The 13965-nt window shown below is 36.6% G+C and overlaps 2 protein-coding genes across 2 annotated transcripts; both read left to right on the top strand.

Moving 5' to 3' along the window:
• Positions 1-661: 661 nt before the first annotated feature.
• Positions 662-1738, top strand: LOC115227096. Its single transcript, XM_029798019.1, has one exon. It carries the CDS (start codon positions 662-664, stop codon positions 1736-1738), a length of 1077 nt encoding a protein of 358 aa, XP_029653879.1.
• A 2610-nt stretch (positions 1739-4348) lies between these two features.
• LOC118760914 (peroxiredoxin-6-like) lies at positions 4349-11459 on the top strand. The gene is given in 6 exon segments (XM_036498530.1): positions 4349-4545; positions 9051-9222; positions 10558-10567; positions 10842-11038; positions 11069-11212; positions 11253-11459. Coding segments are annotated over 6 exon segments (927 nt in total).
• The last annotated feature ends 2506 nt before the right edge of the window (positions 11460-13965 follow it).

Genomic DNA, 13965 nt, shown 5'->3' with positions numbered 1-13965 from the left:
AGCGTCTATCAAAAATTAATGAAACCATTACTGGTGAACATATTTTTGTCTAAATTTACAGCTTGCCGATTCCCAGATTGAAATATCCCCCAAAACTGTCAAGTTGGTGAATTATTATTGTCTACTGTTCGGGCAGTTATCGTCTTCCTGTAGACTCAATTAAGTTATTTGTTCTCAGTTTATTTCAGGCATTGTGGGACATTCTTAAATACTGTCTCGGGGATTTTTATCCCTTACGGCAATTTGCATTTACACTGGCCCAAGAAAAAAAAGTAAACATTTATTTTTTATTGATTAGTACAAACAATGTTATCATTTTCTTAAAGTTTGTAATTCTCTTGTCCCCGGAGACATCGATACTCTTATACACATTATTTGTATCAGGGTTGTTAGATTTAAATCATTTGATTTTAATCAACAATAAAATCAATGATTTAAATCATTAAAAAAAATCAAAAAAATCAAAAAAATCATTTAAATTTTTTTAAATGTCTGGAAGAAAGCGTGATTCTTTGTGGCTTATTTTGATAAACGTATTATTCCTGGAAAGACCGGAAGCCGTGCCAGATGTCGTAATTGTGGGAAGGACATACAAGGTCTTGTATCTCGGATGAGGCAGCATCATTTATTATGTCGAAGTAATATTGATATCCCTAAAAATATGCCGAGACCTGAAAGCGAATTTCCTCCAAGGATGAAGGACCATTCATTAATCAATTTCGTAACTACGACGACTTCATCTAAGAAAGATTTGATGGATCTGCAACTCGCTAGATACATATTTTCTACAAACACTCCGTTTGCTGCTGTAGAACATCCCGAATTTGTCAAATTCGTCCAAATGCTTCTTCCTGGGTATCGTTTACCCTCTCGTCATCAAATTGGTGGTACATTACTTGATCATGTGTACGACCAAATACATGAAGACTGTCGACAAAGACTCCAGGACAAAACAGTGTCTATGATGTTGGACGGGTGGAGCAACATTCATAATGAACCCGTTATTTGTGTCTCGGTTGTGACATCAGATGGGGAAAATTATCTCATTGACACTGTGGACACTTCTGGATATAGCCACACTGCGGAATATCTTCAATCTGTTGCTTTAGCCTCCGCACAATTGGCTGAACAACGGTTTGGATGTAAAATCGGCAGTCTTGTAACGGATAATGCTGCCAACATGACTAAAATGAGACGGATAATGATGGAAGATGGCAATGAAATAATTACTTATGGTTGCTCGGCACATTATCTCAACCTTCTTGTGAAGGATGTCGAGGTAGCGGACGTTAAAGGAACTATTGTAACAATCAATAAATATTTCCGAAACGTCCATCTTCCAGCTGCATGGTACAAATCTAATGGAGGAAAAAAACTCGTTCTTCCGATTGATGTACGGTGGAACACTTTATCAGACTGTTTTCAATCTTATCTGGATAATTGGTCTATTATTTTGAGAACTTGTGAGGAACACAGAACGGATATTGATACAGAGATTTTTTCCAAGGTCCAAAATATTTCCCTAAAACGACGCGTTGAAGAATATCTGATGCTTATTAAACCAATTGCTGTCGCTTTAGATAAAATTCAGAATGATTCTACCACGATTAGTCATGCTGTAGAAATTTGGAAAGAACTTGAACAGACATATATTGACAATGGATGTACGAATATTTTAGGAAAAGTGAGAATTCGAGCAAAACAAGCATTAACACCTTTCCACTTACTTGCAAATTGATCGACCCGACATGTAGTGGGAAATCTCTTTCAAATGTTGAGATTGACATTGCATTGAGTTATTGTGCTCAAAATTATGAATATGCACTTCCGACTCTGATTAATTTCAGAGCAAAAGCTGATCCATTTAAACAATACATGTTTGCTCCGAATTTATTGAGTAAAGTATCACCTATAGCTTGGTGGGAGTCGAATTCATACCAGTTACCTTCACAAGTAATTTCACTATGCAAAAAAATTCTTGGAGCAGTTGCTTCGACAGGTGGAATAGAAAGAATCTTTTCAACATTCGGATTTCTACATTCAAATGTACGCAATAGGCTGGGGATCGAAAAAGCAGCCAAACTTGTTTCCATTTACAAGCTTTTAAATAAATAAAAACGATTTCCATTGTTTTTGTTTTTTATTTTAGTTCGCTTTGAAATATTTTTTTATTTATTAACCCGAAGACCACAAAGAAAGAAAGCGTAATGCAAACTAGTTAAGTGATCCCGGTGGACATAAGGAACTACGATAGATCGTTCTGCGTGGCCGTTTTTCAGTGTTTATGTACAAAGAGAGAGGTTCTCTGATAAGCCAGGTGGAAAGGGTCGTTTTGAAATAAAGATCATTTAATTCAAAAAAATCTGATTTAAATCAAAAAAATGTAGTTTTAAAAAAAAAATGTAGTTTTAAAAAAATTTTAATTTAGGGTTGCCACAGTATTGTACATATAAATTTAATTATAATAATTTTTAAAAAATAGTATAATAATATTAATTTATTTGCGATTTCTAATCAAAATTGGTCCCTTATGATTTTAAGACGCTAAAACACGATATCGCCGAAATTATCTTTTCTTGGATTGGGGATGGTTCGGCCCATCCGAGATCTTCTATTCCCTGTCAATACAACAACCAATTTTGACACTTTTAATATTCGGAGATCAAAATTAAAATCTGAAAATTTAGGCATGTGCTGTTATTATTGGCCTAGAGAATTAGGAATACAAAACACAACAAACACGCTGAAATATATTTTTATTTGAAATTAACTAAATTTAATATTAATTTTAAACATGAATTTAAAAGTGGTTAAATTTGTTCAAAAATAAGAAAATTAATGAACAATTCTGAAAATTTCCTATCGTGTTTTTTTGAGATAATTATTAAGATTTTTTTGACACTGTGCAGAGGATTACAAATTAGTGTCGACGAGTTTATTTTATATGTGATAATTAATTTGTTCAAAGTGTTTGTAAATAAAGTATTTGAATTATAGCGGGAAGTTATGAAGGAATCGAGTGGTGTACATTTCGACTGTTTCGAAGAACGGATAGCAATGTGCTGGAAAGTAACCCTCGTACTTTATATGATACAATTCACAATTCCCTTTCCAGAGTGTCAGATTGGCCTGTTTTTACTTATGCTTGTATTTCTCTAATTTCTGTTATTACACAGTTAATTTCTCGACAATAAATTAATGTTTTTATATATGATCTCAACTAGAGGAGAATATCACAGGCAAATGCTAAGACAATCCAAAAAACAGTTTGTGTAAACATTTCCAATCACCCCAACAGAGCCCTCTCGAATACAGCCATATCCAATACAATGTGAATGTGAATGTGGCCAAAGTCTAATTCTGGATTATGCCGTGAATCCACGATGGTAGAACATGTCGTTCGGAATTAAGGATTCCTTTGGGTAAACCTCGAAACTGCCAAAGAAATACAAAGAAATTTTTACTAGAACGAATCAACGACAAGTCAACCCATTCTGTGCTATTCAAGTGCCTGAGTGTGCCTGCAGTGAATACCATCATCGTGAATCAAGTAAGAAGACAACTCCCCAATTAGCAAAGCAATTCTATATTGTCGATTTGTCTATTGAAACATTGGCAATGCAAAGAGATGGGCGTCCAAAGAACAGAAGGAGATCTGCTAGAAGTAAATGAAAATAAACCGACAATTAAGAGTCTAGAAAATACGGACGTAAATTTGAATCTGGAGGGTCACTAATACAGGGAAATAGCTTTTTTTTAACTGAGGAATGCTGTATTTACGCTAGACTGAAATTGTTATTCGATCATTGTAAATCAACAAAGAGAACAGCTGACCATCTTACTACAAAATGTGGCAGAATGCTCACAAGTTATAATTTCACACGACACAATTAGGAAGACCAAGAAGCACAACGCACTCAGGCACGACAATTAAAACTGAAAATAACAGAATATCTCTAAAAGACGAGAATTATCAACATTAGTTGAACAGGGAATAGTTCAAAAATGAGATCCTGTCTTGATGGGACGGAATTGTCTCAAAATAGAAAATGATTAAGACATAATCGGTTGTGATTGGGATGACAATGAAGAGCATGCAAGTAGGTAAAAACAAATTTTCTATCTGTTTCTATGCCTGACATGGAAACCGAATATCTCCGAATCTGGACTGGAGATAGACGACCAAGACAGAAATCAATTTAGTTTAATTATTAGAATAATATCAAAATCACTTAACTTGCGAGTAATCGAAATAAGTTGGCCAAGTAATAGCGACATGTGCGACAGGCAGGGATTTTAACAAAACAACAAATGATGAAAGAGGAGCCATTCGACCTCCAATTTAGGAATGTCTGATACGTCGGGTCCCCAATCGTGTTGGAGACTGATTGCTGCTTCATTTGCGGGAATCAGTGCGGAGGACACGACTACATCAACACTCTCATCTGCACATCAGTTCACCAATACTTCCAGGAGGCCGTCGATGCCAGTTGTCTCGCAAAACTGTACTTTGACGTCTATTCTCAGTTGTGGTTTGTTGGGAAGGTATAGACTGAGGACATGCACTGAGTTGGACTTGGTGATCGGGGAAAGCACGACCTGTATGTCCTGTGCTGACCTGCCAGACTTTAAGCCACAAATATACGAGATATACCGGTCTCGAGAGTCAAGCGCTGCATGGAAGTGGACATGACCAACACGGAATCAGTTTCCGCAGCAAACATGACCGTAGATAGGTGTGTCTGGGCACAAGGATTAGCCCCATTGTCCAACAGTAGAGTGACTGTCTCGGCATGCTTCCATCAGGGCAGTCCGTCCACCCAACTCCACATTCGCCTCCAGTCCTATAAGTCGTTCTGCAATGTCTGAATGCCCGTGTTTGCACGCTATGGACAGAGCCGTCTTTAGGCCAGACCCACAGACATCATTAATTCCACTGACCACATCTAAACACAGTCAGTCTGGGTGGACAACCAGGCATCTCCAACAGCACGTCGATGATCTGATCCGACCGGTACTTGACTGCCTCAATGAGAGCACTATAGTCATTAACAACACTGTGGAGAATGTATTGCCTGTACTCCATCAATAATTTAAGCAACTCGACGTTCTTTTCACGAATACTAAGAATGATGGATTCTCATAGGCGTCCTCCTATCAATGGAGAGAGGGCATACGTGAATGGGTGTCCCCTTCTGCACTGCCCCACACTTGCAAACACACGGCGAGACTACAACTGACCACCCACTCTCCGACGACTTTTCCGGCTTGGGAGGCACTGTGGTGGAGGCTCCATATCGGAGGAGTAGTCGGACGAGTGCTGTGTCGTTCTCCCTGACTGCGTACATGAGGGGAGTAGTGCAAGTCGAATTCGTTCGGATCCGAGTCCTTGGCCAACAGTGATCTCGTAGAACTGGCCCGCAGCAATAAGAGCAGTGGCCCCCGAGACTGGAATATGCCTGAAGGAGTACCCAGAGACCGACCAGACGTAGTGAAGCCATACTCGACCAGCAAGTGGAGGATGGGGAACTGCTGGTTGTGGATTACCTCCACCACGAATGTTGGGTCAGTCTTGAGTTGGGAAATGGAGGGAAGTTGGTCGCCTTCCAGAATGTTCTAAATCAATAAAAATGGAAAACATCCTGTCGGGGAAAACCGAACGACATGCAGTCTAGTGAATCACTCCTGGAGAGCGCACTAACTTACCTGAGTACATTTTCCGTGACTTTTCTCAGACAGACTCCCCTTCGTGACAGTCGATGATAAATCTGGGGGGTATGGAGTGTCCATTACTCAAATCGAGGAGTGGAATGTGATACTGTCCTTACTCACTCAACAAATATGTCCTTCCCTCTGACTTGACCAACTTTTATCTCTTTCCTGGACAGTATCCTCAGTGCCCACGGGGACAATTTATGTCAGTCCAATTGATAAATTGATGGAAATTCAAATTGAGGGGGAAACTACTCATTTAGGTGGACGGACTGTGCACTGCCTATGCACTCCACCACTGTCACGGAAATGGGAAAATATGTTCACCATTCCCCAGTTCTGGTTTAATTTGCTTACTAACATTCCCAGTCTACAGTTGTAATCAACTCCCTTATTTTTCGAAATTAAACTTTTTTAATTAATTTAGTTTATATGTTTTTTAGTTTTGTTAAATATATGTTTATTTTAAACAATAAAATGTCAGAAAGTGTTTGATTTTTGCCGCCTTTTAACCGTCAAAATATTTTGTTGTGTTTCTTTTGATGCTCCAAGAAAATTTGAACTGCAATAAAATAAAGCAGATTTGTGAAAAGTTGTTAAAGGATGGAGAAAAGTTGACTAAGGAAAGACAACAGCCCTTGCTAGAATTGAACAACAAAGTTCGAATCGACTTTAATCAGCCATAGGACATGGAAATAAACTGCTACGTCAAGCAAAACGAGCAATTGAAAGAGAGACTACAAGGTTATTCTCACTTGAAGCATCTTCTTAGGCCAGAAATGAATCCTTAGAAACAAAAATGTCAATAAACACTGAGCAATTTGAAAGAATGGAGGATAGGTCGGGTCGAGTGATAATTCCCAGAGTCAACAAAGCCCGGGACATGTGCAGTCTACTAGCCCAGCACGTCCACACATCCAGTAGACATTCCTGTTCAGTCGAGGACCACAAAGAACGGTCTCGACTTGACCTACAAGCTGTGAAAATGCACAACTCGACTTTCGTTTGGAGGGTCTGACTGTCCAACACGCCGATTCGCTTAATTTAATCAGCAGTTTGAAGTGCTCTCTTCGCAGCCACCAAAAAACAATCGAAACCACACAAATCGGCATTTCTGGTTGTCGAAATGTATTCACTGAGTGGTAGAACATGTCCTTTCTTTCCTGAGCAATGTTGGGAGTGTTGGGTTGGCAGACTCGTTTGATTGTCAACAACGTCTAATACATTCCAATATTGTCTGATTATTTTGTAGACTTCCGTTCAACGAAAGTCACGGAAATTAATAATTGCTGTCCTTTCCTTGTTATCTCTCTGTTTTAATCATTTGCTCAGGAAGATCCGGAACATCAAAGTGGCCGACGTTTGTTTGATGAGCCGAGAGTGGCAGTGGCTGATGGGGGATGAAAATGATGGGGTGCCGGAAAGACAGGCGGGACAGACCCAAGATGGAATACGTTCCAAAGTGCGGCGGGAAAGGGAGACATAAGAAAGATGAAAGAACAGATAACACGATGAGCAGGGACGGCCGTTCTTTCTTTTGTTAACCATGTTGCAGATTGAGCAGGAAGAAACGGGATTAAGAGTGGGATGAGAGACCACCATATGGAGGAATGAGAACAGAACGAATAATGGATAGAAAAAAATAGACAAAGAAAGATTAGATGGATAGGAAAGGATTAGATAGATCAGAAATATTAGATAGAAACAACAGATAATTGAATAGCAAATAAACAGAAAAAGTGCACCACAACAAAAACGTGCAAAGTGCGTTTACACTAATTTTAAGAATTGATTTTTGTTTGCTTCCTTATTATTATTAATAAGCACACCGCAAAATAACGTGAGTAAAGTTATCTCGCTTGTCCCACCCTCTCCTGGATGCGTTTTGTTAATCGCTTCCAAGTCCCTCTGTTCCAAACAAGCCATAAGAGCTTTCAGAGATTTGCTAGTTGTAGACAACATTGAGAAATCGACCAATTTTTACAAGGTAAAGTTGGATGAATTAACATAACAGAGTATAATTGAACGATACTTTGATTTTTTATTTCATGAGACCACATCTGATAACTACGAATCTGTTTCCGAGTCTATTTCTGAGTTGGGGGACACAAATCTATCCCAATCCACGTATTTATGCTTTTATTACAGGTTTTTAGTCTCCTTGATTTAAATCGGGAAGAGGAACTTTGCTATTTGATAAGCGTCTATCAAAAATTAATGAAACCATTACTGGTGAACATATTTTTGTCTAAATTTACAGCTTGCCGATTCCCAGATTGAAATATCCCCCAAAACTGTCAAATTGGCGAATTATTATTGTCTACTGTTCGGGCAGTTATCGTCTCCCTGTAGACTCAATTCAGTTTTTTGTTCTCAGTTTATTTCAGGCATTGTGGGACATTCTTAAATACTGTCTCGTGGATTTTTATCCCTTACGGCAATTTGCATTTACACTGGCCCAAGAAAAAAAAGTAAACATTTATTTTTTATTGATTAGTACAAACAATGTTATCATTTTCTCAAAGTTTGTAATTCTCTTGTCCCCGGAGACATCGATACTCTTACACACATTATTTGTATACATTTTGACCCACATTGTCCATTGGTAAATAATTTCAATACATAAATATAGCCGATTGACCAAAAACTTGAGGATTATACTAAACAACTATTAGATCTGTGTGACGGTTCTTCTCCTTTTCATTCTCGTGCCTTACTTTATTGTGGTCTCTATCACGTTCTGATTTCCAGAAGACAGGAAATTTTTTCTCAATCTTCTACTCACCTATCCGCTGCGTTAGATTTTTTGAACAGGTACAAATCCGGTATTCTGATTTCCTCTAGGTCTTATGAAGCTGACCCACGTGACTATCTTCCTGCATTTCACCTGTCACTTTACTACGCCCTAGAAAGGAGGATTGATAGAGCTCTTCATTATTGCAAATTAGCTATCAGACTTAATTGGCATAAAGAGACTACTTTGACTCTTTTGGTGTTGCTCTTTACTGCTTCTAAAGACTATGGAGCAGCCATCCAATGTGTGGAGAGTTCTTTAATGCAATATCCGTCCTCATCAAAGTAGAACTCAATTTGACGTTTATTTAAGCTTTTTCCTGATCAAGAGTTGCATCGAGTCCGAGTTGGGTGATTTTAGTTCGGCTTTGCAAACGTGTGGTAAAATGTTGACCAAAATGTAACTTTTCTGAATTTGAGAAAAATAGTCCGGGAAAGTCGGAATTTGTTACAGAACAAGAAAATGGAAACACATGCAAAGAAACAAACCTCGATTTAAATTTGGACGATTTTTTAAATGTGGCGAATTGTTATTGCAATAACAGAGAATGGTGTAAGTCTGATCCTGACGAATTCAAAATTTGGTTACGAACTGGTAAATTGTTTTTTAAAATTGAAGCTGAAATTTTTCTTGGACTGGATAAGCTCGAAGATGTGAAGCTATGTTTAATTGAAGCACATAATATATCTCCAAACTCTTTAAATCTACAAATTATGGTAAATTAGCGATAAAAATATTTTAAAGAAAGTTAAATTTTTGCGTGCTACAAAAATGAACGATTTGGCTCTCGAGTGGTTTCTAACGTTGAGCGCAGTTGATCCAAGGAATTTTGACATTCTTTATGAACTGGTTATATATTTTTTTAATTTTAGGGTTTGCCATATTATGAAATTGAACTTTTTTCAGAATCAGAAAACTATCTTAGGGAGGCCATTAAGGTGGATCCTTTTGAGCATAGATCCTGGTTTTCATTATTTTAGCAGTACTTAATAGGGGATTACTTGGAAAGGTCCTCGAATCGACCGGTGATTATGAGAAGGCTTCGAGTTGCTATCTACATGCACATGATTTACTCAAAACTGCTCCAGTAATGTTCTTTAATGACATTCCGCTTATTTATTCCTGATTGTAGTTTCATTTATGCCAAATAAATTAGGATATACACTTGTCTTTATAAGGCTAATTAATAAATTAGTTATTTGATACGTTTTACATATCAATAAACTTAAAAATAGAAATTATCGGTTATATTAATTAGAAGATAAAAGATTGCTTAAAAGTGTTTTGGTAGATGGCAAATAAAATTCCTCGGAATAACCAGCTGGTCTCGCCTTAATAAAGATCCATTCCCCAATTTCTGACAAAACTACAAGTGGAGACTTGCCAATGCCACTATTAAAAGATACATATTTTACACGACAGTAGAAACCTACCCAGAACTCACTGATTAGAAATTTAGAAAAGTAGGGGCGTAGTTGTCTAGGGATGTCGCGTCACACACAAAGGACTTTCCACACTTAACAGGGAAGATGGTTATCCGATCAGGTCATCCAAAATGAATTTAGTTGTAGATAAGAGGAGCATATATACAATTGAATTTTTTTTTAATAAATAGATTTATTAGGTATGATTCAGGAAGTAAGTTATTCACGAATTTATAAAGAGCCTGGGGGTCAGCTCAAAGTCGCTCAAAGTTGCTTAAGTAAATATAATACCATTGGAAACATAAACAGATTAATTAAATTACTTAAAAAGTGCTCTAACTCAATATAGCCTCAGTCATATTACAGGTCATCATTATCATAAGTAGACCATCGTTAGTCATCATAGGTTAAAAATGTAGTTTTATATCGATAACTAACTGATATTAATCAGTAACTTAATAAACTCAATTGAAACGTATGCCATCATTACTGTAAACTATCATTGGTATGAAAGATGTTATAAAACCAAAAAAAACCACGTTATAAAATATTAATTTATTTGATTTTATAATAATTATAATTTTTTGAATAACACCCTCAATTTTAACATTTCCTTCTCCTTCTCAGAAGGAATCGTGTAAACCTTAGTTTTTGATATATCATTGCTTTATAATTTATATGGGAAAAAAGGGAAAATGTGGAATACTGCCCATTGTTTAGTCCAAAGGCTCAATACTTTTATAAACTGAAGCATTTTTTTAAATTGTTAAATATTCGAAATAATTTTTTTATATTTAAAATGTGACAATTTTTATTTAGAACAAATAGTTAAATTTATTAATGCTACGTCTGTCCGACAAGTTCCCAAATTTTCAACTGCAGACCACAATGGGTGATTTTGATCTTTACAGTTTTATTGGATCAAGGTAATACTTTTATACATAAATATAGTTGGTGTTTATTTTTCTCACATCCACGAGATTTTACTCCGGTCTGTACGACCGAATTGGCTGAACTAGCAAAAAGGTCAATTCAATTTGAACAAAGAAATGTCAAACTAATTGGCCTGTCCTGTGATACCGTGGAGAGCCACCGAGAATGGATTAAAGTACATTCAAATTCCACTGCAAATAATTAGGACATTCTTCTACATGGAAATATAACAACAGAGAGTTTGCCATTTCCTATAATAGACGATTCCAAAAGAAAAATTGTCACCCAGTTGGGGATGCTGGACCCTCGAGAAATTGGCCCAGATAATAATACTCTCCCGGCACGTGCGGTATATTAAATTATTTTTACTTGGTTTTACTAATCTTTAGGTTTATTTGATTGATAAAAATATGAACATGAGACTTAGTATTCTCTATCCGGCTACTACTGGAAGGAATGTTAGGTTTATGTAGTTTTAATATTTTAGTGAGCTCTTACGAGTGATTGATTCTGTCATTATGACTGATGTTCATGCCTTAGCCACCCCAGTTAATTGGAAGGTTGACAATTACTTTAGTATATTTGTAGCAAGGTGACGATTGTATTATTATTCCTTCTCTGAGTGATGAAGAAGCCATAAACCGCTTTACTGCTATTAGAACAATAGTTCTGCCATCCGAGAAACAGTACTTGCGGTATACTGCATGGAAATAAAACATATTGACTCTCTTCTTGGTTTAATGGGTTAGTTTTACTAATACTGTTATCCTTTGATTTATTTTGTGGACTTATTTACTTAATTTATTATTAACACATATCGCTTTCCCCGCAACTTGTGCATTCCGCTTATGCCATTTTTTCAACATCCTCTCTAAGATTTTGTGGACATGTCGATAGAATATAAACGTATTCATAGACTATTTCTACTCGTGGGAATAGTAGAATTAATAATAACATAAACGTATTCATAGACTACAATGACAAATAAAGAAAAATAAAAACCTTGTATAATAGATAGAGAATTGGTTTCTTACAAGACTATAGGAAGACCACGTACAACTTCTTAAATGGAATGAGTGTTTGAGTATTTTTGTCTTTCGGAAAATTATTTAGAAATGAGTTTTATACAGGCTGAGGTGATTTAATAGTTTATTCCTACGGAGAGAGAAATACTCCAAATATCAGACAAAGTAGGATCATTTCAACTGTGTCTTAATCTTTTATAAAATAATGTAAATCAAAATGGTGGGTAGAAAGGATAGTAAGGGTAGGCAGATCGTGGCGGATATCGCCAAGGAGGAGGCCACATTCCCATAGTGGGGGGTTTTCTTCGATTGATCAATCTCTGTTTCCTTTGTTGGCGAATTCGTATAGCCTCCTCATTTTTGACTCCCAGTTTAGACTCGAGTCGGGCACACTTCTCCTGTTCGTCGTCAGAGTAGTCCAAGTGCTAGAAATAAGACTAAATAAAACAACCTGGAGGTGGTTAAGTGTTCCCAATCCAAGAAGCGTCAAAACCACGTGTTCTAAAATAGACCTCCAAGAAGAGACTGTTTAAGGGAGTCGACATTGAAGACAAATTGAGTGAGTGTGGGGTCTTGGGGGACACAGAACACTTGTGTGTTGTTGAGAACTATTCCACGGGAAATCAGATCGAGAGCTTCCTCACACAGACCGACCACATAGGAGGGCTTTTCAACAAGGCCGAATATTTCTTTAACGTAGAGGAGTGTCTTTGTGGGGGAGAAGGACAGTGTCCTCTGCAAGTGGAGGGGTATCACTCGTCCCTTCCACGGTAGCGGAAATAGGGTTGATGGACAGACGGAGGAGTCCGACTGGGTGTGATTGAAGGGTGATGTTGGTGAGGTGGATTGAGGGGATGTTCCAGTCGTCCTCTTCGACAGGGGGAGAAGGATGAATGCATTGGTCATGTCTTCGTAGAGAATTTGTGAAGGCCACCCATCTGTGCTGCTTTCCGAGTCGTACAATTATTTAATAATTTATTCAAATAATAAAATTTATATTCGAATTTGACTTGTCTGATGTCAAAATGTAATACTCACAGTGGAGGATAGTAAATTAAGAATTAGGGAGATTGTGAGATCTGTGTACGCCACCAGAATTATTAAATTATCCTTAATTACTAATCAGAGTGATCATTAATTTCCTTGACAAAGACATATTCCTTAGTTTATGTCGTCAAATGGATTGTTGCGGATGTTCATTAAATAAATCCATATTACTTTGTTAAAATAATGTTTTGATGTAACTCAAGTTTAGTTTTAATAAAGCAATTGTAAAGATTACGATCGCTTGGGTCTCTTTCTATGCTCGACGTCAATTAAATACCGAGGTTGGAAGCGGAAATTGTTTTCGACCATGTGCCGCATTGAATTACATTTTTCGCAATTATCAATATCAGAGTGAAGTAACGCTGAACATCTCAATCTAAATTTGTATAAATTAAATAAATTGAGATTTGAGAATGTAAAAGTTAATTGTAAAATTAACAAAATCAAGAGAAAGTTAGTTAGTTAATGCACGTTCTTAATAAAATCGATTGTAATTTTTTGAGTGCTATTTTGGCTAAGTAAGATTTTCCGACATGTAATATCTCCTGAGTCGCCAAGTATAGATCCAAGCTTTCTGGTGTTCCTCCACTTTTCTACGCGAGTTTTCCTATATTAAAGAAACTCTTTTATTGATAAACAAATCATTTCAGAACAGGTCAGAATTAAATAAAAAAATTGAAGCAGATTGCATGATTTTGAAAAGAAAAATCTACCTTATTGTTCGTTATTTCTCCTCTTATTGCTAAAACAGAAGATCTAAATTTTGCACCATTTGAAATAAAAATTTCTGATTGTAAGATAATATTACTGGAATTAAAGAGTAAGGAATTATGGGCTCAAAAGTTAATCAACTACACCGAATTATAAGAATTAGAAAAGAACAAATATTCTTCAATAATTGAAGTAAGAATTAAATAAAAATAATCGTTAAGAAACACAAAATATAAAGACAAGATTTGTTAATATTTGATGCATGGAATAGCCTTCCTGAGTCATTTTATCGATTAAAAAAATTCTCATTTGGAATTAT

Source organism: Octopus sinensis, unplaced genomic scaffold, assembly GCF_006345805.1.
Source record: "Octopus sinensis unplaced genomic scaffold, ASM634580v1 Contig01712, whole genome shotgun sequence".
In the NCBI taxonomy this organism is placed as follows: domain Eukaryota; kingdom Metazoa; phylum Mollusca; class Cephalopoda; order Octopoda; family Octopodidae; genus Octopus; species Octopus sinensis.
This window is presented reverse-complemented; position numbering and strand designations above follow the sequence as displayed.